General features: G+C 46.8%; 2 protein-coding genes and 2 long non-coding RNA genes across 7 annotated transcripts in view; 2 read left to right on the top strand and 2 right to left on the bottom strand.

Annotated features, from left to right (window-relative positions):
- Nucleotides 1-6: 6 nt before the first annotated feature.
- Nucleotides 7-2,423, bottom strand: LOC308357969. Its single transcript, XR_013968271.1, has 3 exons — nucleotides 2,246-2,423; nucleotides 1,236-1,641; nucleotides 7-307 (listed from the first exon to the last, which is right to left on the bottom strand). It is a non-coding gene; the product is annotated as an uncharacterized lncRNA (long non-coding RNA).
- On the top strand, nucleotides 439-11,820 carry LOC308357968. 3 transcript variants are annotated; one of them, XR_013968269.1, is made up of 5 exons: nucleotides 488-612; nucleotides 5,804-5,882; nucleotides 6,003-6,651; nucleotides 7,084-7,265; nucleotides 11,591-11,813. It is a non-coding gene; the product is annotated as an uncharacterized lncRNA (long non-coding RNA). The 3 variants fall into 3 exon arrangements; XR_013968270.1 differs by lacking the exon at nucleotides 11,591-11,813 and having other exon boundaries at nucleotides 439-612; nucleotides 7,084-7,662; XR_013968268.1 differs by lacking the exon at nucleotides 7,084-7,265 and having other exon boundaries at nucleotides 441-612; nucleotides 11,591-11,820.
- DHODH (dihydroorotate dehydrogenase (quinone)) lies at nucleotides 9,871-20,392 on the bottom strand. Of its 2 annotated transcripts, none has more exons than XM_080827898.1 (9): nucleotides 20,346-20,392; nucleotides 18,031-18,243; nucleotides 17,701-17,900; nucleotides 15,912-15,994; nucleotides 13,531-13,718; nucleotides 12,813-12,926; nucleotides 12,221-12,374; nucleotides 11,885-12,044; nucleotides 9,871-11,174 (listed from the first exon to the last, which is right to left on the bottom strand). In XM_080827898.1, exons 1-9 carry the CDS (start codon nucleotides 20,364-20,366, stop codon nucleotides 11,120-11,122), a joined length of 1,188 nt encoding a protein of 395 aa, XP_080684024.1. In that variant the 5' UTR covers nucleotides 20,367-20,392; the 3' UTR covers nucleotides 9,871-11,119. The 2 variants fall into 2 exon arrangements, with proteins under 2 accessions (XP_080684024.1, XP_080684025.1); XM_080827899.1 differs by having other exon boundaries at nucleotides 9,879-11,174; nucleotides 20,221-20,381.
- Nucleotides 20,393-22,362: 1,970 nt separating this feature from the next.
- The window catches only part of PKD1L3 (polycystin 1 like 3, transient receptor potential channel interacting), a gene marked incomplete at its 5' end in the record, with an annotated part of 64,202 nt that continues 58,572 nt past the window's right edge, over nucleotides 22,363-27,992 (top strand). Inside the window, 2 exons of the mRNA XM_080827662.1 lie at nucleotides 22,363-22,657; nucleotides 24,144-24,263. Of these exons, the coding sequence (XP_080683788.1) occupies nucleotides 22,363-22,657; nucleotides 24,144-24,263 (415 nt within the window). The remainder of the gene's footprint in view (nucleotides 22,658-24,143; nucleotides 24,264-27,992) is intronic.

Below are 27,992 nucleotides of genomic sequence, written 5' to 3'. Positions count from 1 at the left end.
AAATTTGAGGATCAAATTAGCTTTATTAGGTGATTCATGAATCAGGCAGCATCCCATCTAGCAAGTAGAAAACCGTGCTCTGAGGAGTTGTACAAAACAAGGTTTTTATAGGAGAAGGGGGAGCAAGGAAGTTATTAGCACAAAGAAACAAGGAAAGACTAAGAAGGAAGGGAGGGAGGGAGGGATTGTTTCTGGCCAGGACATCTTCTTTAATGGGGGGAAGGGAGCAGGCAGGGTTTTCATCACGCAGATGATCTCGCCAGTGCTGATCAGGAAATTTCACACTGACTGTTAAAAGGTCACATTCCTGGAAAAGGTTGAAACTGTAGTTAAGTCTTGGTTTGCTGTTGCGGGGGAGGGGGGGTGACTCCATTTGGGGCTGGTTGTTTCTTTTTTTAACATTATTATAATCATAATAATCCTCTTGTATGCACCTCCAGAAATTCCCAGCACGGACTAAGTCAGCACACCCATTTATGGAGACAGCAGAATGGAACTGGGACAAGGACTCCACCAGCAAGCCCCAGTAAGTGCGGACCGTGGACAGGATTTCAACGCAGAACCGCAAGCCTGAACCGAGAGCTGAGGACCGGCACTGCGTTAGCGCCTCCAGTAAGTCTAGACTGACTGCATCTTGGAAAGCCAAGGAGATCATAAGCCTGAGGCAGAGAGTGGAGCCCGCACAGAGAGGAACTCTCGGGCCCCTGCAAACAGGGCGAAGGAGACTCAACTGCAAAGGGGGTTTGCAGGCTCCACATCTGTTTTTTGTTGTTGTTGTTTTGGGGTTTTTTTGTTTTTTGTTTTTTGGTGTTTTTTTTTTTAAGACTTCATCCATCTATTTGACAGAGATCACAAGTAGGCAGAGAGGCGGGGGTGGGGGGGGAGGAGAGGAGGCGGGGGTGGGGGGAGCAGGCTCCCCACTGAGCAGAGAGCCCCCAGGACCCTGGGATCATGACCTGAGCCTGAGAGGCCTTAACCCACTGAGCTACCTAGGCGCCCCTCCACATCTGTTTTTTAGGGAAGACCCTAAAGTATTGACAGTCAAAGCAGGAGAAGCCTGTGGCGGCAAAGTGGGGGCTTTTTCTGAGCAGAACAGTCCCCAGCCCCACACCCTCCCTCCCCCCACTGCCGCTCTGGCACCCCCACCCCACCCTGCCAGGCCCTGAGGGCATCACCTCCAGGAAGCAGCCAAAGACCACGTGGGCCACGGCTGCAAAATGCATTAGCAAACACACCAAGGAAACTGCCTAGCGAAGCATTTGGGAACTATGTCCCCAGAGTGCCAGCCAGATTCCGGGAAGAGTTGAGCCATCCCTTCTGGTCCCGTGACAGATCTCTCCAGGAGTGGTGTTAAAACTCGGCAAGAAATTAGGGATTGGCATAATTATGGCCCCAGGAAATTGTCTGAAATTAGTCCTAGCCACGCAGAGAAATCACAGCAGCTGCCCGAGGCTCTGCCCCCAGGTGACTCCTCTCCCCTAGGGAAGCACTGGGCTCCTTCCACTGTTGCAGAGTGTGTCCCACTGGATTCTTGTCGGTTGTGTTCAGATTTGTCCCTTCTGAGACCAGGCGAGATGGTAAGAAAACTCAGTGGTCTTCATCCCCAGCGCGTAGCACAGCCCGGGGCAGGAAGCAGAATCTCTGGAAATGAGGGTTGGGAGAATGAGAAAGTGAAAGAGCAAATGAATGCGGGTCAGCCTTCTTCTCTCTGGGTCTCTCCATCTCTCTTTGTCTGTCTGTCTCTCTCTCACGCACACGTTGTTTCATTGGTTATACCAGAGTCTCAAATATAGTTGAAATTCTGCCCTAACCAAAATGATTGCTTTTGGATCCCCAGACTTGGGATCCACACTTTTTGCTTTAAGGTAGGAAGATGTGAGTGCGTTCATTAGAGGACTGTAAATCCAACATCCAACAGAGTGGTCAAAGCTCAAAAGGCTGGCCGATCTCTCAAATAACCAAGACCGAAATGGCAACACCAAGGTTAAGAGTCTTCCCCATCCCTGGGGAGGGAGCGGAGGAGTTCTTGCCGCTGCCCCGGGAAACATTCGGACCGTTCAGGCACAGCTTTGTTCCTGGACCCACCCAGTCAGCCCTAGCGAGTAATGGGAATCAAGTGGCGCGACCAGACGGCCTCCACGTGCTGTGACTCCTTGTGTTTCCCGTGGGACACTTCCCAAATAGAGTGTTCAAGCCCCAGGAAGCCTCTCCTGGGCTGGCAGGAACGCGGAGTTGGCGTGCTTACCGCATCTCCTCTCCTAAACGCGCTGCCCTTTGGAGCCTTGCTCGGGTTTGTGTCTCAGAAGCCTGCTGCGCGCCGGTTCCAGGTCTTCCCTGCTCTGCTCCTGCACACGCACGTGTCCCCTACCATTCTCCTACACGGAAGAAGCCACGCTAACTTCACTTCTCACATTTATAACCACAAAGCTCTTAAAGAACATTTTACTGCCAAGATTCAGTCAACACTAGAGGTTAGGTAACAGGATGGTCTGGCACCAGCCAGACCTAGAGGAAAGAGAAATCTTTTTTTTTTTTTTTAAGATTTTATTTATTTGACAGAGATACAGCGAGAGGGGGAACACAAGCAGGGAGAGTGAGAGAGGGAGAAACAGGCTTCCTGCTGAGCAAGGAGCATCATGCGGTGCTCGGTGCTCGATCCCAGGACCCTGAGATTATGATCTAAGCCAAAGGCAGACACACTTATTGGCTGAGCCACCCAGGCACTCCTGAAAGAGAAATCTTGAAATGTGTCTTAGCCAAGTAGAAAGCAGATAACATATCTGACAGGCAAATACAAGATTACAGTAGGCTTTCATCTGGCCTTAGCTGGGATTAAATTTGGCGACCTATGAAAGAAAACCCCAATTAACAGAGACTTAAGCACACAAGGTTTTATTTTCTCAAAAGAAATGGAAAAGTAAACTGACAAAGCTGGTTTTGGAACTTCAAAGAAGCTCTTTCCAGATTTTGCCTCTGTAGTTACCCTAATTCTCAGTTGTAAGATGGTTGCCAGAGCTCCAGTCATCATCCCCATGTTCCAGGCAGCAGAATACTTCCCAGAAGTTATACACAAGACTTCCATTTATATCTCTTTCAGTAGGATGTGATCGCATATCCACACCCAGATGCAATGCAGCTCAAAGGCTAAAATACAACCTTTATTTTGGGAATAAATATAGAATGTAGACCTGTTCACAAGACAACTGACCTGATATCTTCAGAGGTTACTGGTCTAGATTTTAAAAAGACTGAAGAGACACATAGGTGAGCCTTGAGTGACTGTGGGACATAATTTGAAGTCAATAGGGAAAACTGGAATATGGACTGAATGTTAGACAATATTTGAGAATCATGGCTAATTTCCTTAGTTGTGATCACAGAATTACAGTTTCACAGGAACATGTGGCATAATTATTTTTAGAAGCTGCAGGCTATAAATTACTTAGGAATGAAGTGTCCTCACATCTACCACTTCCTTCAAAATGGTACATCAAAATACAATATATCAATAGGTAAAAATATCCATAGAGAAAACATGGAAAAGATAGTAAGAATTACTGAGCCTAAGTGTAGGGGGTATGGATATTTATTACACTATTCTTTCAATGTTTAAATTATGTCTAAATTCCTTATGATAAAAATGAGGTGAGAGCAATTCCCTGTTTGGTTTGGCACAGCCTCATGTGAGACTGGCTGCCTCCTGGCAAAAGGGAATGATGTTCCTTTGGGCCCTCTGGGGTCACTCGGTTCAGAGGGTCTGCTAGTGGGTTGGCCCCCCGCAGTCAGCCAGGGTGGATTCCAGAGCCTGTGAGTGTGGAGAGAGAGGACTACATCTTGGCCCTTAGCTTCTCCAAGGGCCTCCCCCCATTACCCAGGATTCAGCACAGCAGCAAACATCCACAAATGCCATCACCCACTTGAGATAACATGACAGGAGGTAGACAATGAATCCACTACATAAAATCATCATCATATAATGTGAAGGCATCAGTGGTGTATGAGGACACTGCTGCGTAGAGTACAACAAATGCTAGACTTGAAACCAAAAGAATCTGTCCTCCCTCCACCATTTGTACCCATAACATCTGTGGAGCATTTCAGCCTCCTCATCTGTAAAACGAAGATCATGACCACTGCTTCCCCTGCCTCACAGGGCTGTCTGAAGACCAAAGGAGATATTGTGTGTAGTTTTCTGTAAACTTACAACTGTACAAGATGATTAGGAGGGTGACCTTGCTTATCCAGAACTTCTTCATCCCATGAGACTCCCATGCAATCATCTACAGACACCATAACCAAATGAAATTTTTCAAAATTCTGCTTGTAGTGGTTTAGAAGTATCTCCACAAATTCTTTGGTTTTCCTCCTTCAAAAATGTAACCATTTTTCCCCTCCCCTTGAGTGTAGGCTGGACTACCTGCTTCTGACATAGGGTTGCCAGATAAAATAAATGATACCCAATTAAATTTGAATTTCAGATAAACAACAAATAATTTTTAGCATAAGTATGTCCCAAACATTGCATGGAATATACTTATACTAAAAGTTTGTTCATCGATTATCTGGAATTCAAATTAAACTGGGCATCCTGTTGCTTGTGTTTGTTAGTTTTGCTAGAACCAGCAGCCCTATTCTAATGACCGGAATGAAGTGGCCTAAGTAACAGTTTATGACTCCACCACTGTATCATGAAAGGCCTTGCAGCTTCCACCTTGCATTCCTCTCTTGCATGACTCACTCTGGGGGAGACAGATGCCATGGTTTGAGGATCCTCGGGCAGTCATATGGAGAGATCTACTGACTCATCCAGCCAACAGCCAGCGCCTCCTCCCGAGCCACAGGAGCGAACCATCTGGAAGGGGATCCTCCAGCCCCAGCTAAGCCTCAGCTGGCTGAAGGCCCCGCCAGCGTCCTGGCTGCAGTCTCATGAGAGAGGCTGAGCCAGATCCCTACTGAGCTGCTCCTGAATTCCTGACCCAGAGACGCTGTGTGGGAAGAGAAGTCATTGCTGTTTCAAGCTGCTCCATTTTGGAGTTTCAGGCTCAGCCCTGGCTGGCACGGAGGAGTCTACAGAAGGCTCCCCACCTTTCCTAGTTTCTGAGCTTTGATCACCAAACTCCATTCTACCACCGTATTTCAGACTGATCAAGTGCCCAGGACAAGTATCTCTGAAGGCTTTTAAAAAATTAATTCTACACAGTGGGAAGTCTATCCGTTAAATGAAGATGAACATTTTTTTTAAGTAGGTTCCATGCCCAACATGCGGCTTGAACTCACAACCCTGAGATCAAGAGTCATAGGCTCCACCAACCGAGCCAACCAGGAGCCCCAAAAGAAGATGAAATTTTTTGAAGGCAAAACAAAGGGAAAGAGGACTAGTAATGCTTTTCTGAGGTCCTATGAGGCCCTTTACCTGCATCAGAAGGAGATACTTGGGCCCCGAGGCCCAATTCTGCTGATCACTGGCTGCCTGGTTTGGGGAAGTTACTTAATCTCTCAATCCCTGTGTTTGTTAAATACAAGCATAATAATACCCACTTGCAGGACTTTTGTGATGATGAGAAATATTTAAAATAATCTTCATGAGGCAGGTAGGAAGTGATAAGCACTACTTCACTTTGTCCAGTCCTTTGGGATGGACAATGTCCTTCTTTTCCTTTTACATTTGGGAAACTGAGGCACACAACATTAACATGACTGCTCACAGCTAATAAGTACCTAATGTGCTGGGAGACATAGTACACATCTTTGTAAAAGCTGCAGTAAGGATATCATTTAATCCTCCAAACCATTGTTTTTCCAGGTGAAAAGATGGGGCGTCAGCAGGATTAGTGGGTCTCCTGAGGTCAAACCCTGAAGTCTGCGCTCTTCCCCCAACCACAGTAAGTCATGGAGTGAACAGCACTCCCTGGGGTGGTCCTTCCCCTGCTATTATTCCCAGCCCCGCAACCATCCCCCAGCTGGTGCTCCTGGCTCATGGGAGCTTCTAATTACTGCCGCAGGATGGAATGGGCCAGACACCTGAATCGGAGACCTTAATTCATATCTGGTCCACAACCCAGTTTTCATGGACTGGTCAGCATCAGCTCAGATTTTAAACAGGCATATTTCTGCCTTCTCTGAGCCAATGAGATGCTGGCTGGCCCTCCTGGGTGGCCAGCCAGCTGGAACAGGAGAGTACGGTCTCTTCGAGATGGGGCCTGTGCCCTCCCGTCTACGCCTGAGAGGAGAGCTGAAGGGCCCCCAGTGTCCTGCACACTCGCTTTTCCTGCCAAGGGGCACTGCCTGAATGCCACCAGCAACCTCCTGAGCTATGCGGGTCCCACCGCTGGCCCTGAGATGAAGACGAGTAAATCCTCTCAACTATGGGTCTCAGTCTCCTGCTTGACCTCGAGAACACCATTCTGATGGGATGTTTTCCTGCTCCCGTCCTCATGGATAACTGGACGAATGGTACTGGCTAAGGAACCTGAGCCAGAGCAGCCCATTGGAAGGTCTGCAGAGGAGGGCTGTTTTTCAAAACACTGGATGTGTGTGACTTGATGGACCTTCCCCTTTAAGGGAAACCACTGCCGGAAGGAACCCCAGCCCCTTCTGATACAGCACTGTGCCCTCTTGTCGGCCCCACCAGCCGGAGGCTGACCCGAACAGGTAAGAATGAGAGAACCCAGAGAAAACTACTCCCCTTTTGTTTTCCTTCCCTGTGGTCTGACTTAGTGAAAGCCCCCCACCACACCCCCCCCACACACACACACAGAAACGGATGTGGCAGTCACTCTGGCTGCAGCCCAAGGTGGCTTGCTAAACCCACAGTTCCTGTTTTCTTTTTCCACAAGGAAGAAACATAATGTAAGCTATTCCCAGGGAGAAAGTAGAGAAGGAAGAACAGCTTATTCCCGACCCACAGTTGGAAAATCACATGTGGAGCAACATAAGAGGAAAGGGTCCCTCCCTTACAAAGCTGGAGAGAAAGTAAAACTTGGCAAACCTCTCTCTAATGGCAATTTAGCAGTTAACTATCAACAATGTAAGTGCCTCTAACCTTCGCCCAAGCGGTAACACTTCTGGGAGTCTATTTTACAGAAATTCTACTAGAAGAGCAAAAGATACATAAACCAAGACACTCACTACAGCCTGTGATGGGAACAGTGAAGACAGCCTACATAGGCCATCAGTAATTATTGGTGTGTCTACCCTGTGGAAAACCAGAGTTCTGTCGGAAAATGCACAGTAGATCTTAAAGAACACTGAAAAATTCCATGATGGTACGTGAAAAAAGCTAGTTGCCGAATAAACTTTAACTTACTAACTGCTTGTATTTAACTAATGTGAAACTGGCCAGGCCAATTATGCACAGAACATAAAATATAAGAGTGAACAATGTATTAGCAAATGGTATTAGAAACTCGGAGCACCATTCCACTCAACGATCCTGGGCCCCAGAGGGCTACATGGGCATCGTCAGTCTATGTCTCCCAGCACTGTGGGCTACTCTGGGCTCTGAGCAACATTCTGAGAATCAAGAAGAATTCGTACTCCTTCTCTCACATGGCCCCTGAACGCACGCCAACTCCTTACTCTGGTCCTCAAGGGAGAAACAGCCACCTGTGCAACTGTGCTAAGAGACAGAATGTCTGTCTTCAACTGAGAACATTCCAAAGGGTAACTCTTTCTGATCCCTTCCTTTTCCCGAGCAGCTAGAGTTGGGTCAGGTGGCACAGAGCAAGGCGGGTGCCTGCAATGGGGCAAAAGACAAGCAGGTGGCACAGAGCATGGAAGCCCACGCAGAATGAGGGGGCATGTCCACAAAGGCAGTGGAGGGGGCACGCGGTGTGGAGCGCCAGAGTCCCCACCAACCAGGGAAGTGAACACAGAGTCCACAGACCAACACAGGGATCCGAGCTTCAGTGGTATAAGGAGGATGTCTGCTGCGGGGAGCAGCCCGGAGCAGGTGTCAGAGCCACAGGGCGTTAGGAGGGCCAGGGCGGGGCGGGGCGGATGGTGGAGGGTGCCTGGCCCCAAGCAGGGGAAAGGATGACCACACTCTGCAGAGGGTAGAAACCACGAATAAGATATATATGAGAGGATGGGCCAAATAAGAAAACAGAGTGAGTGTTGAGAGAGCCAGCGTTTCCGTTGTCAGAGACGGGAGTCACAAGTATAGGGAGGGAAGAAGCTAGAATGCACGTTGTGATTTGGGATTGGATTTGAAGGCATCAGTCTGAATTCATGGTTTTCAATATCTAGAAGTCTGTGTGTGCATGTGTGTGTGCGCGCGCACGCGCGCGTGTGTGTGTGTGTGTGTATGTGCTAACATACGCGTATATTCCCTAACTCTGTCCACTGAGAGGCCCTGGAGCAGCAACCCCCTCTCCCAGTGGCAACAAGCATCCCCCACATGTAGATCTTGATTTCTTTTTTATTTTTAAGATTTTATTTACTTGAGAGAGAAAGAGACAGAGCACAAGCAGGGGGAGAGGAAGAGGGAGAAGCAGGCTCCCTCTGTGCAGGGAGCCCAACAAGGGGCTTGATCCCAGGACCCTGAGATCATGACCTGAGCGGAAACCAAGAGTCGGAGGCTCAACTGACTAAGCCACCCAGGTACCCCAGTTCACAGTTCTGTATCAGTAGTTGAGGCTCAGTTGGGTTCTTTTTTCTTTTTTTAAGATTCATTTAGAGAGAGAGAAAGAGCCCACAAGCGGAAGGAGGGGCAGAGGGGGAGAAATCTTTAAGCAGACTCCACACTGAGCAGGGAGCCCACTGCAGGGGTCAATCCCAGGACCCCGAGATCATGACCTGAGCTAAGATCAGGAGTCCAGTGCTTAACTGACTGAGACTCCCAGACACCCCATCCGCTGGGTTCTATGCTCAGGGTATCACAAGGCCGGGACCAAGGTGTTGGACAGGTTGGGTTCTTACTCAGTTTGGAAAGAATCTGCTTCTAAGCTCACTCAAGTGTTTGGCAAAATCCAGCTCTTTGTGGCTGTAGGTCTGAGATCCATTTCCTTGCTGGTTACCAGCCAGGGGCCAACACCTTCCTTCTCATGCCCCCCACCTGTCTTCAAAACAGCAACACTTTGATGCCTTCTGATACTTCCGATCTCTCTGATGTCTTCTTCCCCCAGAGAAAACACTTGCTTTTCATGGGGCTCATGTGATTAGATGGGGCCCACCTGGATAATCTGTCTTCAAGGTGGCTCCAACGTTAAACCACGTAACTTAACAGTCATGGGAAAGATAGCTCATCACGTTGCTAGGCTCCAGAGATGAAGACAGGGCATTGGGAACCAGGGGAGACATTTTAGAAATGCTGCCTACCACACAGCCCGTAGATGAAGTGACGTGTCTGTGCTCATCTCCTGATTTTTGATGGTTGTGTTGCAGTTGTGAAGCGGAATGTACTTGTTTGCAAGAAAGCTACACTACTGTATTCAGGATGATGGAGCATCAGACCAGCAATTTACTCTCATAGGACTTAGTATTAAAAAACAGTTCTTTGGGGGCACCTGGGTGGCTCAGTGGGTTAAAGCCTCTGCCTTCGGCTCAGGTCATGGTCCCAGGGTCCTGGGATCAAGCCCCGCATCGGGCTCTCTGCTCAGCAGGGAGCCTGCTTCCTCCTCTCTCTCTGCCTGCCTCTTCATCTGCTTGTGATCTCTCTCTGTCAAATAAATAAATAAAATCCTAAAAAACAAAACAAAACAAAAAAACAGTTCTTTGTATTATTTTCCTAAAATTATTCTATACATGGCTGCACAGAGAGATAAAAAGATAGCTATGAATGTATGTGTTTGTATATTAAAAAAAAACTTTCTGGAAAAATCTAGAAAGATTCAAAAGTTACCTGTGATTACCTCCGGAAAAGAGTTACTTACAGGAGAAAAGAGGTCCATGACTTTTATTTGTGGGCTATTTTTCAAAAAAAGAGAAAGGTCTTTGAAAAGGACAGCATGAGACAGGCTGGTTTCATGGCAAGAAAGTGAGCCGACACAGGAGGGCCCGGCTGAGACCGATTCAACGACGAGGCAAAGGGACCCATTAGCTCCATTACCATCCTGGGCCTCTTGCAGAGCTTCTGAGAAATCAAATTTAGAATAAAATCCGTATCGAGGTGATGGGAACAAAGGTAATTTCCTGCCAGCTGTGAGAGTGCACCAGACCCCAACAGCACTGCCCAGACAAGGTTTCCGGCTTCTCTCTGCCATTTGCTTTTCGGTATTGAAAAGACTGGTGTTGCTCATTCTCTTTAGCTAATGAGACACCTCTTTAGCATCTTGTCTAAAGTCTTCAAGCACCTTGAGAACCTGTCTGCCCAATGGCACCCCAAGTCACAGATAATAAAGGGGACAGCAAGCACATTTTCCTGTGATGGGTTGAATTGTGTCTCCCCCAAACTGCTGTTAAATCTTCTAACCCCTAGACCTCCAGAGTGTCCCCTTATTTGCAGAGATCCTATGTTTACCGAGGGAATCAAATTAAATGGAGGTCATGGGAGCGGGGTGTACTCTGACATGATTCATGTCCGTATAAGAAAAGATGAGGACCCAGATTCACAGAGGGAAGACAACGTGAAGACAGAGAGAGGATGGTCACCCACAAGCCCAATTCTTGGAACTTTGTCTATGTCTGAAGTATTTTCAAAATAAAGTGAAAAACTTTAAGTAAATAAAAGTTCAGATAGAATGAAAGAGAGTGAAGCTCGTCAGAAGCCCGGTGCAGACCCCAGACAGCAGAGGCCCGCGAGGACCTGCAGTACCGGGGCAAAGCCCAGCGCCCTCCAGGTAGGGCTGGGATTTAAATCAGGTTTTCAATGGCTTTATTTTTTCCATGATTTTTTTCGTGGATTTTTTCATGATTTTTTTCCCTCAAATATTTAATGTCCTTGCAATATTAATGGGATTTGAGTCTAGAAAGAATCATTAACACAGTTATGGTCCAACAAGTGATTAAAGAAAGCCATGCATTGGTTCTGGTGACACTCATGACTGGCTTTGACAAAAGCTGGGCCAGAGGAAGGGCTCCTGTGGGTTGGGGGACGTTGCTCTCCTCTCTCAATCTAGCCACAAAGGCCCTCCTGCTTTAGTGAGAAGATTCCGGATGAGGCTTGCCACCGACTACGTCCTCACCTCTGATGATCTGCTCCAATGGCATCTGTGATTCTGGTAAAACCCTGTTCCCTGGAAAAAGAGAAAACAAAGCAATTTCAGCAAATGGTGAAGGACAGCCCCTGCTCTCACTGGAAGCCCATGTTCACCATAACTGCCCCTGCCTCTGTGTCCCCCGGAGGCATGCCTCATGCCTCCTCTGTGGTCTTCCCCCAGGAAACTAGAGGTATTTCCATCTAAGTCTTCACACCAGAAAGGGAATCAATGTCAAGTATTAACAGCTCCCTGAGCTCAAGCCAATGTTACTGAACAGGGTAGCTGCCCAAACTCCTCAGGCCCAAAACAGCACTGTCTTAGAAGTTAAGACAGTGTTTTAACTGTTTGTTTTAACTGTTTGCCCTGTTTGTCCTTTGTCACAGAAGCAACACAGTCATCTTTCCCTGTGTGTGTGGTTTTTTTTTTTTAAGATCTTTTTATTTATTTGACAGAGACACAGTGAAAGAGGGAACACAAGCAAGGGGAGTGGGCGAGGGAGAAGCAGGCTCCCTACTGAGCAGGGAACCCGACAAAGGACTCGATCCCAGGACCCCAGGACCACGACCCGAGCCGAAGGCAGACACCCAACGACTGAGTCACCCAGGCGCCTCCTTGCCCTGTGTTTCTGAATCCTTTTTGAATGAGGAATAAATAGAGACAGTGAATAGCATCTCTTTCACTTGAGTCTTTGGAATTGATGCCACCTTTAAGTTCCCCTATTTCAAGCCACCCATGGCCCCACTCACTTCAAAAGGGCCTCCAGCTCCCGCTTGACCCTGCCCACCACGGGCGGTCCATGGTAGGTGAGAGCCGTGTACAGCTGCACCAAGGAGGCCCCCGCCCGGATCTTCTCCAGCGCGTCCTGCCCGCTGCTGACACCGCCGACCCCAATGATGGGGACTCCGCCTGCACCGAAGCACATGCAACAGCGTCAGGACAGGTGGGCAACGCGAGACCCTCAGTGTGCCTGCCGCCCTCCAGCCCCTGCTGAATGCAGCAGTTCAGGGGACCCTGATTCGGATCAAACCCCAGAGCCTGGCGAGCTTCCCACAAGTGTGAAGACACAGGGACCGAATTCTTGCCTTTGGTGAGCGCGTACATCTCCCGGATGGTTTGGGTGGATAAGTCCCGGAGAGGCTTCCCACTCAGCCCTCCAATTTCAGAGCGCAGGGCACCCTGGAGGCTGGCAGGGCGGCTCACTGTGGTGTTGGTGACAATCAGTCCATCGATGCCCAGCTGCAGTGAGAGACAGAGAGAGAGCCCTCCAGTCATGGCCAGTAAGAACCACTTACTTTAGTCCTGCCCAAGGCCCCTAAGTAATAAGTGGTGGACTAGGATGTGAACCCAGGATTTCCAGGTTCAGTCTGTGTTTCCACCACTCTTGTATGACACAGGGACCTGGGATCACACTGGAGACAGTGACAGAACACCCCAGTCTGACCCAGGCCGCAAGCGCTAGCCTCAGACCCCTTGCTGGATGAATGTGGGAGGGAAGAAGTACAGGGAAAGGACTTCTCCAAACACTCGCTTTGTATTCCGTGATGAGTTACATCATGACACATACCAAACCAGCTCTCACCATCCCAGAAAGGAAGCTACACACTAGCCCAGCTGGCCAGATGCCCCCAACCCGCAGGCAGTGAGGGGTGTCCCAGGGCCCAGCCCGACTCACACCTCTCTGACCACACTGGCGATGTCCTCCTTGTCCTGGGCTGTGAGGTCAGGTGCGATCTTCACCAGCACGGCTGGCTTGCGCACTCCCTGCAGTGCGTCCCTCTCCTGCAGCACCTAGAGTAACATGTGGCCAGAGACGGGGACCCCTGAGGCCGTAGCCCCCAGTGCACAGGACTGCAGCCGCCCATCAGCTCATTCTCACACGGAAGCACCAGCAACCTCTCCCTTTCCGGAAATAAAGCTCTCAGTTATGCCAAGGACCCCATGAAGGTGAATCTGATTCTCTTGAACCAAGGGATCCCCAAGATTAAATCCCTAGTGTTGTCACTGGCATTAGCTAATCTATTAAGGTTTATTTAGACTTTTTTCCTAACAAGGAGTTAATTCCTAACAAGGAGTTACTGTCACAAGTACTATTTGATAAAGAGTCATCCAATTCATTCATTCAGTGTGCTCATTGCTAGGGACAGAGAGACCCAGGCTCCTGTTCTCTCAGATCTTACGGTGTAACAGCAGGGACAGGTGACTGAGTCATTAATCACTGTTGAGCGTAATCAGGGTTACCAGAGGGGATTACAAGGATAGGAGGGGTCCCTATCTGTCCAGGTGCTAAGGCCCGCTCCTCAACAGTGATGCTGAAGCTTCCCTCTGGAGAAAGAACAGGAAAGGAGTGGGCCGGAAAGGCGACAGAACGGAGCCCGGACATGTAATTGCCTACCTTGGTCAGCAGGTGGCGCAGCTCCGCCTTTCCCTGAAGGCTCCGCAGCCCAGCGGTGTTGGGACTGGACACGTTCACTACCAGGTAGTCAGCCAAGGGGCCCAGGACACGAACCCCCTCCGCGTAGTCCGCAGCTGCGTCCACCGAGGTTTTATTCTTTCCCAGGTTTATTCCCAGGGGCAGCCCCTCTATGAAGATCGCTCGTCAAGATTTTGTCCCCAAATGCCATTTCCCGTGTAACAAGCTCACGACGCCCTCGACTACACGGCCGGCCAGCGAACAGCCCCGTAGGTCTTGACCTCTGCATGGGACCTTCCCGAACCGGCGGGCAAACACCACGACAGCGGCCGGTGCTGCGGCCGGCTGACCCGGAGGAGCTCACCGCCTTGGCGCAGCAACGTCAGGGCAACCACTAGCGTGTTTTACTGCACTGTGCCCTTTTTCTTTTTTTAAAATTTAATGGAAAATGGAGCAATTCGGAGTGCAAATACTAGCGATAAAAAGCTAGAGCTCATAAATGTCACACGGACCGTTGGAAATCCACAGACATGTCAGAAGGGGCAAATGTTTACACTCAAGGGCTGTCTGCTGGCCTTGAGTCACGTGACCGGGTGGGCGGTGGTGAAGAAAAAGCAAAATTTAAGAATATGTCTACAATACTGGAAAATGTTTTCTACTAATCATGCCTAAAATATAGAGGTATAACTCTTTAATAACAGAATTTCAGCTCTCTGAGAAGGGATTCCCCCTCATAGCTAGGGTGAGCGCTCATGCCAGGGCTCCAGGATGCTCCTATGGCTGGGCATAATTATTAATGCCTTCACCCTTCGCTCTCCAAAATGTCTCAATTTGCACAGTAAGTACTAAGCCAACCAACTTAAAAACCCATGGGATTATCGCACTGCATTTTGGACTTTAAGAAAAACATTTCAGAAACCTGCTATCCATCAAAGCAAGAGGTTGTCTGTACTTCTAAGCTACCACCCTATCTGCAAAGGTCACGGATACCTCAGTGGTGCTCATTGCTTCTTCCAGCTGGTGATTTGGAAAAGACCTGGAACTGCAAGTGAGCCCCCAAAATGTGTGTCAAGTTGGTGGGATCAAACAGCAGCATCCCACCTTCTCATACCCTAAACTAGTCACCCTTTTAATCACCAGCTTTAAAGTGAATATACCATGGGGGAAGGGAGGTGAGGAGGGGGTTAGCATTCAGGTAGACAAAAGCACCACAAGGCCTCCAGACTTCCCAAGTCCAGCCTCCACCAAGCCAAGCCATTTGTAAGCTGATTCTTCCCTGAGCAGGCAAACTGGCTTTTAAAAAAAAAGCACCCTTTCGGGGCGCCTGGGTGGCTCCGTTGGTTAAGCGGCTGCCTTCGGCTCAGGTCATGATCCCAGCGTCCAGGGATCGAGTCCCACATCAGGCTCCTTGCTCGGCAGGGAGCCTGCTTCTCCCTCTGCCTCTGCCGGCCACTCTGTCTGCCTGTGCTCGCTCTCTCGCTCTCTCTGACAAATAAATAAATAAAATCTTAAAAAAAAAAAAAAAAGCACCCTTTCATGCAGCTATTGGATCTTCCATCAGCAGTTAGCTACCCAAAACGCTAAGACTTTGAAGTTAGAAATTCCTGAATTACTCCGTCCTAAAAGGGCACCATAGCTTTCGCAATTTCTGTTCCTTAGAGAACAGAGAACACATGAGACTAAACTCCTGAAAAGAGATCCAGGGGGACCCAATGAGGACATGGCCACAGCCCCCACAACCTCAGAGGGCGATTGGGAAGGTATGGTGAGGACAAAATAGGGCTACACACACTTACATGCATCCTGAGGGACAGCAAAGCAGCGTCCCCGGAGAACATATGGAAGCATCCCTGAATGGGGGTTTCTGAACAGGTCATAAGGATAGTTTCCCAAATGCCAGGATCAGCTCTCCCCAAATAGGAAGGAGTATGAGTAATTTTAATGGCCTTCTTTATGCTTCTCTGTATTTACTAATGCTTCTATAATTAACATGCATTATTTACATACACACAAAGGGACCATAAAGCAAGGCAGAGGAGGATGGCGCTCAAGGCCTGCTCGCGTCTTAACCACCCATGTGACCACAGAGGAGCTGCTTTGCTTTGCTCATTTCCAAGCTGCCCCAGTTATGATATAACCCAGGTTATATAACGAGGCAGAAACTAAGTGAGTCTTTGCTAAATTGCAAAATTCAGTTAAAATCTTGGTGGCTGTGATAAAGTCAGGAAAATTCCCAAGTTCCATAGTGGTTTTTTTTCCTACTGCTCAGTCATGTTTCTTTCACCAGGAATGTTCCTGACATTTCTCCCACAGGTTTCCTTCCAATAAATGAAGAAAGTCCCTCGAGAGCACCCCCACTTTACCTTCTGTGAGCCTGGCCTGTTTCTCCTGTCTGGCCCGCAACCTGTGTTCCACCACCGAGAGTCCGTGACTGTTAAATCCGTATCTGGAGAACAGAAGTAGGTAGGGAGGGGACAAGGTTAGAGCCCTCAGCCAGAAGGCAGAGACTTTGGTGAGATGGCTTCAAGGCCATTTCCACCATACTTCTGATTTTTAGAAACAGGGAAAAAAATATCAGAGTCAGTTCTTAGACTTCCAAAGTCTAACCTCTGGAACTCCTAGAGAACTTGCCAGAACACCATCAAACACAGAGGGAAAGATTTAAATTTATAAACAAGCCGCTCTAGTACCTAGCACTGGCAATAGCCCAGACTCACCACACAGCTGCCCCAGACATGTCTGGGTCCGGCCCCCATTCCTGACTCACTGCTCCTCCCACCAAGAGGGGCCTTTCTGACCACCCCATCTTCCACCTCCTGCCTGCGCTCCACTAATGCCTCCCAGAAGAGAAATAATAACCAACACCTATTGGTTAAGCCACTTTGGTACTTGCAGCCTAAAACACTGAACAGATACACTGGCACCCATTTTTGTGGACTTAATGAATTACTCCATTCGTGCGGCAGGTGTTTACTGGGCATCCACTCCGTGCCTCCCAGAGCAAGGAGGCTAAACACACAGGCTCTCCTCCCTCAACCACTTCTCGCCTATGGATTCTGCGAAGTACCGTTGTCCTGGTGCCTGCAGTTTTCTGTGGTAGCCGAATCATAAACACATCTACTTTGCCTGGAAATACCGATCCCAGCCTGCAGTGCAACAGAAAGCCAATGACTTCGTTTCTAACGTTGGAAAATTTCCCTGAAACAAGCATGATGAAACAGGATGTGCGGCCAAATAAAATTCCCCAAGGGCAGTCTTCCAGAAGACCATCACCGGGCCCAAAGATGCTGATCAGAATCTCCCAAGGAGGCTCTCAAAACTCTGATACCAAAAAGTACAGACTTTTTATTTTCTAGGTTCACTGTAGTGAATATTGCCCAGGGCTTACAAAGAGAAGGGCTTCACACAGTCTAGGAGGCTCTCTCTTACTAAGAGCAGCTATACATGTGGACTATTAAATTTTCCAGTTTACTAAAGGCCAGGGCTACACAGTCCAATGCAAGAACTGCCGGCGACATGCGCCACTGAGCACCTGAAATGTGGCCAGCCCAGACCGAGCACGCTGTAAGGCACACGCACCCTGGATTTTGAACACTTAGTACCAATGCAAGAAGGTAAATAGCTAATTAATCATTTTTATTCTGATTATATGTTAAAATGACATTTAGAATACATGATTTAGAGTTAAAGATAACCATAAACAATAATTACATACAATATATTATTAAAATTAATTTCACCCATTTCTTTTTCCTATTTTACTGTGGCCACATGAATATGTTAAGTTACACGCAGAGCTCACATTCTATTTCTACTGGGCAGTGCTGGGCAAGGGCACTGGAATAACGATGTGGAAAAAGCACAAACTCTAAAGTCAAGTTAAGTCTAAATCTGTACTCAAGTTCTCCCGCTTATGATCTCATGATTATAGGTAAGTCATGTAGCTCTCTGAGCTGCAGTGTGTATGTGTGTTAAAGTAGAATACCAAAACCTGTTTCTCTGCCTGCACACAGGAGATGCTCAACACAGCTCCTGAACATTCTAAACAGCAGAAAAATGTCCACACTGTAGGACAGAAAAAACCCCGGCAGATCTTACATCACGGAGAGCCCTGCTGGGAAGGAGGCCTCCCCTGCTGAGCTGTTCACCTACCTGTTAATGACGGCTTGGTCCTCAGGGAGACGGAAGACCCGGGGTCTCGGGTTTCCCTCCTGAGGTTTCGGAGTCACACTGCCTATCTCAACAAAGCCAAAGCCCATCTTGTAAAGTCCGTCCACAGCTTCCCCATGCTTATCAAATCCTGCCGCGATTCCAACTGGATTTCGGAACTTATGGCCCAGGACTCTCACTTCCTAGGAAGAAGGAAACAAAGCCAGACACACGCGGGCTATCCCGGTGTTTCTCCAAGGGCAGGCCACAGCCCATCTAGGTCAGAATGACCCATACAGCTTGTTAATCAGAAGGTGTTCCGAGAGCACCTACCAGCATGTCAGAGTCTTGAAACGTGGCACGAGGAAGGAGCCCCAGGGAGGTGATGCGAATGGCCAGCCTGTGGGCTGACTCGGGGTCCAGCAGCCTCTGCATCGCCGGCATCAAGTGTTCAGCGTAGAAATGTTCATCCCCCATGGCTGTCAGGTAGGAAGTGAAGAGAAGTCCTCCACCCCCCAGGATGACCACAGCATCCTGGGCCCGCTTCTGGGGGAGAAAAAAGGCCCATTTAGAGTCCCACAAGGCCAGACTGCAGTAAATTCTCTGTGCCCTTTACACCCATACACACAGGACATAAAGACATGTCACATGAAGAAACATCTTTAGCCTTCTGCTGACACTGGTCTCCTTCATTTCTAGTCCTGCTCCCACACTGGCCTCAACTTTCAGTGGCTGTATCCACACTTCTGACACTCATCGTGCCCTGAAGGACTCCAAGCCAGAGGTTTCAAGAGAGGCAGTATCGCCTCCTAGGGGACCTGTGGTAGGCATTTTGGAGGACTCAGTAAAGGCAGACATCCTGCATTGTTGTAGGCTCTCAGACAGATGAATTGTCCCTGTCCTGTATGACTTGTGAACATCTTACTGACACTCAGTATGTAAAAAATATCTATTCATATTATCTGAGCCTACAGTCCACCACATAAACACAAACTATCTCCTGCATTCCCTCTCCTGAGGGAATGCAATTGCCTCAATTGCTGAAGGACAACTACACTGTTTTGCACAGAACATTACCAAGGATTGTTCCCCATTTCAGAGATCTCAGGAATGGTATAGTGCTTTGCTTGGGCGTTTGACAATAAAATATACCTGAGGCACTAGAATTTTTTTTTAGAAATTTTTAAAAGATTTTATTTATTTGTCAGGGAGAGAGCCTGAGCACAAGCAGGGGGAGTGTGAGGCAGAGGAAGAAGCAGACAGAGGTAGAAGCAGCAGGCTCACCACTGATCAACCCCAATGTGGGGTTTGATCCTAGGTCAAACCCCACATGGGATCATGACGTGATCTGAAAGCAGATGCTTAATCGACTGAGCCACCCAGGCGTCCCTGAGGCACTAGAATTTCTAGAGACTTAAACACCTGACAAGATCGCACTGAGTCATGCCATAACATTTACATGCTGAAATGCATGTTTTATTATAAATTCCTTCAATTTCTCTTTTATATTCCAGTTAGGACATTAGTTGAACTTTTAAAATAATACAAAGACAGACCACATTATATATAAATTCTACTTCAGGATAATAAAAGCAGTTGCAAAATATTTTTTTAAAAGGAGCATCTGGTCTTAATGAGTCAAGAATCACAATCGTGTTCAAAACGTGCTTCATAATGCTTTTTCTCTGGTTATCACTGCCAGATGATGAGTCATTCATTCATTCATTCAATCATCTGCCCAACAGTTATAGAGCACTCCGAGGAGTGCTCCTCAAGGAGGACAATCTCAGGAGGAGACAGTCATTGGTCAATGATCATGCAAACATGTAACTGTGAGGAGTGCTATGAAGAAGAAAAGGTATAGGGTAATAATAGAACCTAGAGGTGGAGGAAGGCTTGCTTGAGGAAGCAACTAAAAGCTGACATCCAAAGGATAAATAGGAGTTAACTAGGACGCAGCGGGGCTCAGGAAAAAGTGCAAAGATGCTCTCAGTGGCAGAAGGTAATGAGATGCATCCAAGGAAGAGGGGAAGGAGAAGGGCTTGTTGGAAACCAAGGAATAAGGAAAAGGACGACTTAAAAAGAAGATGGGAGATAAGCAGGGACCCTGGCCAGAATAAAGATTTGAGTTTTCCTCCCTACACAAGTTAGTGATGGGGTCAGATCTGCCCTTGAGGATCACTCCCAGCTGTTAATATAGAGCAAGTATTTATTGTCTGGCTTCTAATCTCCAGCGGATTGTAGGAACGCCCCTTAATGTCAATCAGCAAGTATCTGGACGCGGTTACACAAGCCCCCGCCCTAAAATTTCATCTAGAAGGGTTGGGGCCGTTGCACGTTGGATCCTGCGCACGGCGTTAGGCGGTCATGTGTTCACTATACGCCCGTGTGTCAGGGTCAGTAAAAGTCTGGCCCACGTGCGTTGGCAAAGACCTGCATCTACCCAGACTGGAACGTGCCGTTACGCGTGTTAATGCACACGCATTGGCATTTGCAGGTGCCTCCACACACGCACAGACGTACCCGGGGGCCCACGATCTCGGGGCCGAAACCCGTCCACACCTCGCTCACGTTAGCCCTCTATTCTCCTCTTGCCCAACACCTCGCCCGCACTACTCGTTGCTGCACAGCCCACTTTCTCAACTCACTTTAAGCTGCCTCCACGCCATGCTCCTTCCGCCTCTGGACCCGCCTCTGGCTCATTTCCATTGGAGGAGATGGCTGCGAGCCCTCCAATCACCGCCCCGAAGCTGCCACTTCACCAATCGCCGGGCAAGAGGGTGGGGCCGGCCTCCCCGCGGCGGAAAAAGCCTCGCTCCGCCCCGGGGGCGTGGCTGGACGCCGACGCGCGCAATCGCGGCGGCCACGCCCCTTCCGCCCCAGGCGCGGGGCTTAGTCGCTGCGCTGTGCGGTGCTGCGGGTTGCTGGCGCTGGGGGGTGCCCGTCCCCGCTTCCTGGTACAGCGACATCGCATATGTAGCTCTTCAGTTCTAAGCAACGCGCTCACCAATATCATGATCGTTTAAATTGAAAGCTCTCGGTAAAGCGCGTGTTAGGAGTATGTATCAGACACCGTAAATAGGGAATGAAAGACCGCACTGTGTAAGATACCCGAGTTGACCTCAGAGAAGATTCCACCAGCACCAGGTTTTTCTTAAAAATGCCTAAAACGTATGTATGTACGTAAGTATGTGTGTAAATGAAGGTTTTGGGAAATCTAGACTTTGCAGCCAAGTCCTGCTCCCGAACGATTCCATTGCGGCGAAAACCTGGTGGACTCTATTTAGAAACCTTCCATATTAATTGGATACTCTTTTTCCTGGCATTGAAGACATTTCAGTTTTTTAGTTTCAGTTCCCAGTACTGTCTCCCCAAGTGCCCATCCCACCCGCCCCACACAGAATTATTTCTTTCCCCTTTTAAATACTTGACACTTGGCATGCATTTACTCAGTTGACTCTTGCTGAGATGACCAGTCCCTCTATCTCAAGACGGTGAAGTGCTGGGAAAAATTTCTTCCTCATCTGAGTCTTCATAGATATATGCTGTCCAGTGGCACTCTCTTTATTAGCTACAATTGTTAGGTCTTTTTTTCCCCCCCTAACTAGACTGTAAATGTTTTGAAAGTAAGGAACATACCATATTTATCTTTAGTTCCATTACCGCATTATTTTTCAAACTGAGGGAGGAGTGTATTCTTGGCATAGACACTTAAGAGAATATTGGATACTGGTGTCTTTCTGTAATGGTTTTTAAAAATAATATAAGTATCATTTGGGCCATTTGGACAACCACCTGAACCCTGAAACCTACCAAGCTATTTCAGTGCCCACATTTTATTGTATTCATTCTCATATTTTGGTACCAAGAAAGAAAACTGGCTGAAATAAATGATGGATGGCTTGCAGGTGAAGGACAAGTGACATGCTGTATGAACAAAGGTTTTTCAGCAAGTTAAATAAAGAAAAGTGGTGAGAGAATGAATTTTTGCTACAGCATGAGATAGCGTGCCTGCCAAATCAGAACAACCCATGTGGTCATAAGCTAGTACCATGTTTCTCTGTCTGATAGCTGTTTAGTGCAGCCTGTTTTCATTTCATTGGTTTTCAGTTCTGTTTGTATTTAATTTGTATTCTTCCATCAGATATTTACTTTTTGGTTTTTATGATTGTGTAAGAGCTTTAGCATATAGGTTATGCCTAGTTTTATGTTTGAAGGTATTTAAAAAGCAGAATACAATAATTTAAATTTGTCCTGGGGTTCTGTAAGAATGGTTTCCTTTAAAACACACACACACTACATTTCTTAATTTTTAGCAACGTTGACTTAGATATTCCACATCTTCTATTCCTTTACAGCCTAGGCTTAGCAAATAAAGATCCATTGTAAAGCTAAAGGCACAGCTGGCTGTGTAGACACAGGTGCGGGTGCTTTATAAATGCCCATTGCCTTATTGATCTTTGCTGTTTGTTTTCAGCTCGTAGGGACTCCACCTGGGTTCTTAAAAACAAAAGCAGAAAAACAGCCTTTTATCTCCTTCACAAATTATTCCCTCTTCCTAAAAGAATGATACTAATAAATACGACAAACCCACCAAGAATATATTTAAAGGACCAGGCAGCTGCTGAGCTCCTACACTGTTCTTGCTCACAATTCACAGAGAAAATGGTCTTCAGGGGAGGAATCTGGCTTTGGTTATGTATCAGAACAGGTGTCATTCTAGGAAATGAGCTAAATATCCCAGAGCGACTCGGTAAAAATCATTGTTATCAACTTAACAGGTTTCACTGCAGCTACGAGGAAGCAGAAAATCACTGCCGTGTCCAGGGGGGACACCTTGCTTACACTTGGAACCTGGAAGTCCAGAATCTTCTCTGGGACTCTCTAGAGGAAGGGAGTAAGTGGTGGATTGGGCAAAATCTAAAGCACCTGGGAAAACATCGAGAAAACCACAACCCAGGTAAGGGTCTGAGATGAGTGTTTTAAAAGAAAAGTCCTTACTTTTATTCTGGAACAGGAGAAAGAAAAAAATTTAAATCTTTCCACTTTTGTATATAGAAAAAATCAGTCGCTTTACTTCATTACCACAGTTCCTCTGACGTATTTATATTTTGGGGCTTTAACCTTTGATTTGTCTGTGTAGAAAGACAGTGAGATTTTCTCAGAGTTTATCAAAAGCTAGCATGCCTGATATTTCACTGAAAGTGCTGTGTAGGATTCTAAAATGGGAAACTTTTTTTTTTTTAAGATTTTATTTATTTGAGAGAGAGAGAGCATGAGAAGGGGGAGGGTCAGAGGGAGAAGCAGACTCCCTGCCAAGCAGGGAGCTGGATGCGGGACTCGATCCCGGGACTCCAGGATCATGACCTGAGTCGAAGGCAGTCCCTTAACCTACTGAGCCACCCAGGTGCCCCTAAAATGGGAAACTTTTTCTGGCCACTTTGTTCCTGGCAAATATCTCCTCATCATTCTTGGCTCCAAGTTTCCTAATTCAGAAGCCAGAAGAGAAATTATTTGCCTGTTATCTTTCTTAGAGAGATATTTTCAAAGTCATGCACCGTAATATTGTGGTCTTGGAGAAATATCTAAGGCCATGTTATATGACCATCATCTTCACTGAAGTCTAGGTAAATTAATACAAAGCCTTGTGATAAAGAGCGCGTAATATGAAAAAAATTATCTATAATGTTTGGGCAGAGAGAAGCTTAACTGCTTCAGTGTTAATACTTTTCTGGAGACAAAAAGCAACCTTTGCTTGACATTAACCTGACCTCCAGGTTCCTGCAAGTCTTCTTAACATCTAAAAATCCCTTTGGAGGGAGAGGGTGGTTGGGTTATGGACACTGGGGAGGGTATATGCTGTGGTGAGTGCTGTAAAGTGTGTAAACCTGGCGATTCACAGACCTGTACCGCTGGGGCTAATAATACATTATATGCTAATAAAAAATAAAAAATTTTAAAAAATAAAAATTCCTTTGGAAACTTCCTTTATCTCGTCCCCTGACCAAGAGATATAGGTTAGCAATCATCCTTCAAACGTATGGCCCAGTGATAGCCATCTAAAGGGTCTTGTAACTAAGGTTTACTACACAGTAGAAAATGACCCCCTCACGGTCCGGGAAACCTTGCTTTCCAATTACTTAGAGACTTCCCTAACCCTTCCCAATTGGAAAGAATGTAATCAGTCACTCTTCACAATCCCAGGGTAGCTCTTTCTGCCCTCAGGTCCTGTCCCAATGTTTAATAAAACCACCTTCTTGCACTGAAGATGTCTCAAGAATTCTTTCTTGACCATTCGCTTCTGGACCCTCAATAACACATCACATTTGGGGGATATCCTAAGTGCCATCTCTTAGAAGCTAGCAAAATTTGGTTTTCATATTTACTTTGAAAAAAGGTTGATTTTGGAGTCTGAGGCTCATCTGGGTCTGGTCGTCCTATGGCAGGTATCGTGGGCCCTTGGCCCCCGGAGCTGCCCAGCTGCACTTACCTGTCCAGAAACTCCAACTGGATCTCATCAAAAGTGGACTTGTGCCCCCTGGAACATTCTTTCATTTGCCAGGCTGGTAAGTGATGAAGCCCCATACCACCAAATTCATAATTTTTAGAAACTGATTCTACATAAGGACGGCATGCGGACGTATTGGTTCATCTGTTCATGAAAGGGAGATATATGCCAAGTGACATCCAAAGGAGGAGGCAACAGAGGAAGGAAAAAGGCTGGTAAGTCCAGCTTGACAAGAAGTGGTTTTTTTAAGAGGGAGCCACCCAAGAGGAGAATGCTTAAGAGTAGATGTGTGTCCTAGTCCTGTCTCTGGGGCAGATCATGGACATTGTGCCTCAAGGTTTACTTAAGGGTTTGGTTAAATGAAAAGAAAAAAAAAATGGGGGCTGGGGGAGAATGTGCTTAAGAAGGTTTCTTGTCGCAGAGTCTGTGAATGATAGCACAAAGGATGCGCGGTCATGATCTTCATGATACTGATTGGAGTGAGAAACTTCATCTGGGATGACTTTCATATACATCCCACTCTGGTAGTTAGACCTGTGCCTGATGTTGCCTTCGTTTCTTGACTTGGGTGATATGGGAGAAAGGGTCGTAGTAAACTCTGTTTTCCCCTTGTGCACCCCTAACCCATTCGGCACTCGGGCTTCAGAGGGGAAACCACAAAAGCAAAGGAGGAAAATAGAATATTGGTGGAGGAAGATGAGAAGGTGAAGGGTGACGAGGCTGTTGTCATGTCGGTTTGCTTCCGCAGGAGTAGGCGATGAGAATTGTGTGCCCGAAGTTGGGTGTGTGGTTTTTCTTTCAATCTGTGTTTCTCATGGTGGGTGTGTCCAGCATTTATTCTTAGTTCAGTGAATTCTCGAGGACCTTACAGTGTCGCAGTCTGAGTAAAGATTTTGTTCCACTTTAAAAAGTCACAAATACATTCTTATTAAAATATGAAGCATCTGGGACGCCTTGATGGCTTGGTCAGTTAAGCATCTGCTTTTCACTCCGGTCATGATCCCAGAGTCCTGGGGTCAAGTCCTGCATTGGGCTCCCTGCTCAGCGGGGAGTCTGCTTCTCCCTCTGCCTGCTGCTCTTTCACACACACACACTCTCTCTCTGACAAATAAATAAAATCTTTAAAAAAAATGTGAAACATCGGGGTGCCTGGGTGGCTCAGTGGGTTAAAACCTCTGCCTTCAGCTCAGGTCATGATCCCAGGGTTCTGGGATCGAGCCTGACATCGGGCTCTCTGCTCTGAGGAGAGCCTGCTTCCTCCTCTCTCTCTGCCTGACTCTCTGCCTACTTGTGATCTCTGTCAAATAAATAAATAAAATCTTTAAAAAAATATGAAACTTCTATGGGTTCTTGATAAAACAGAACACATTGCAATATTTGTCTATTATAAGGAAAATAAAAAGATCCCCTTCCTCAGATGATTTCGAAAGGACCCTGTATTTCAGGGTAATAAGTTTTTGGCTTCCAGCTTCTCATTCTCCACCCTTTCAAGCTCTCTGTGATACGCTTGCTGGATTTTGCTGTGATAGCACTGTTGTTGGCGAGGCCAAGGTTGTGAGGCCAATCTCTGCGTAAATCAAGTGGTCCTGTGTTTGTACAAATGTGGGTGTGCCACCTATGATTGTGAACTGTTTTTCATCCTTACAGGAGGTTATTGGGCCCAAATCCTCTCCAGGATAGGAAAAACAACCCTTAATACAGCCTAAATAATGATGATTTTCCATTCATTTTTCACTCTTCAAGAGTTGAGTTTTTAGACATTTTCACCTACTCTTGGTTTTGGAGTGAAAATGCATTTTTCTGGTATTATCACTCATGTACTTGCAAGAGATTACTGCTCTGGAATATGGAGTGTTCGTACAGAAGATAATCTTGGGCAAAAAGAATTCTAGGGGCATCTCGCTGAGTCAGTGAAACATACAAACTCACAACATCTCGGGGTTGTGAGTTTGAGCCCCGTGTTGGGTGAAGATATTAATTACACATAAAATCCTTAAAAATAAATAAGTAAAATTTTAAAATAAAAAAATAAAATCTTGGGAAAAAACCAACAAAAAATGTTTTGAAAGATAATTCTATTCCATTATCTAAGCCAACTCAGCAAATTCTGAACTTGCAATCCCGTGATGAGATTAAATGTTTCTGTGGTTGAGAGCTCAGGCTCTAAAGTCAGATGTCTGAGTTCATGTCTTGATTCTGGGACTTTCCTGTTGTGGCCCCTCGGCAGTCCTTCGGAGGACTGTTATGAGGATTAGTAAGATAATACAAGTACAGTATTAGAACAGCACCTGGCAGTTATTACTGATAATATTATGAAATTTCTCTTTTTTGTGTAAAGTTCATTACTGCTTCTAGATAGCATCACATTCCTTCCTGTCAAAGGTCATTGGATATCTTGGAGATCCAGTATTGCTAATTACCTTTAAAACTAAAGTATTGGCACGGTGTCATTGCTTAGTGTTCAGAACTAGCCATTGTTGGGGCACCAGGCTGGCTCAGTCAGAAAAGCACGTGACTCTCAGTCTCCGGCTTGTGAGTTCAAGCCCCATGTTGGGTGTAGAGATTACTTAAATAAATAAAAAAAAAGAAGAAAAGAAAGAAAAAGAAAGGAAGGAAGAAAGAAAGGAGGAAAGAAAGAAAAAGAAAGACTGACTTTTTTTTTTAAAGATTTTAAAAAATTTTTATTTATTTGACAGAGAGATCACAAGTAGGCAAAGAGGCAAGCAGAGAGAGGAGGAAGCAGGCTCCCTGCTAAGCAGAGAGCCCGATGCGGGGCTCGATTCCAGGACCCCGATCATGACCCCAGCCGAAGGCAGAGGCTTTAACCCACTGAACCACCCAGGTGCCCCAGGAAGAAAAAGAAAGAAAAGAAAGAAATCGCTATTTTATTGTGAACTTAAGAAGTGCCTCTTCAGGGCACCTGGATGGCGCAGTCGGTTAAGCATTCAACTCTTGGTTTTGGCTCAGTTCATGATCTCAGGGTGGTGCGACGGAGCCTGCCTAAGATGCTCTCCTGGGCCCCTCCCCACTCTCTCCTGCGCTTGCTCTCTCTGTCTCAAGGGAGGAAGGCAGGCAGGGAGGCAGGCCTCTTCCAAAATAACATGTTGGTGGGAGAAGTGTTTGTAAATTTGTTCCTTAACATTCAAGAGAGAAGTTTAATGTTTCACATTATGAGGTATTGTTGCCCAAAAATAGAGAAATGCAAATTAAAACTGAGATACCATTTCCCACCTAACACGTGGGCATGAATCCACAAACTTAACAACGTATTCCATTGGCAAGAATGTAGGGAAACAGATACTGCCCTAAATTGCTAATGGGAATGCAGTAAGATACAGTTTCTTTTTCTTTTTCTTTTTTCTTTCTTTCTTTCTTTTTTTTTTTTTTTTTTGATAGACAGAGATCACAAGTCGGCAGAGAGAGGAGGAAGCAGGCTCGATCCCAGGACCCTGAGATCATGACCTGAGCCGAAGGCAGAGGCTTTAACCCACTGAGCCACCCAGGCACCCCAAGATACAGTTTCTAAGGAGAGGGATGTTTGGCAGTCTCTAGCAAAATTGCATGTACATCTACCCTTTGACCTAGCATTCCTGCTGCTGGGAATCTATCCCAAAGTTACACTGACAAAAATATAAAAAGACACACGAATGAGACTATTCATGGTGGGTCTCTTTACAATAGCAAAAAAGTAGAAACAGTCCACATACCCATCCAGGGGACACTGGTTGTAAAAAGAAATAAGGAATGTCTCTGTGTACTGCAGTAGGGTCGTTTCTATGTTTTTTTT

This window comes from Martes martes (assembly GCF_963455335.1).
Source record: "Martes martes genome assembly, chromosome: 17".
NCBI classification, from domain to species: domain Eukaryota; kingdom Metazoa; phylum Chordata; class Mammalia; order Carnivora; family Mustelidae; genus Martes; species Martes martes.
This window is presented reverse-complemented; position numbering and strand designations above follow the sequence as displayed.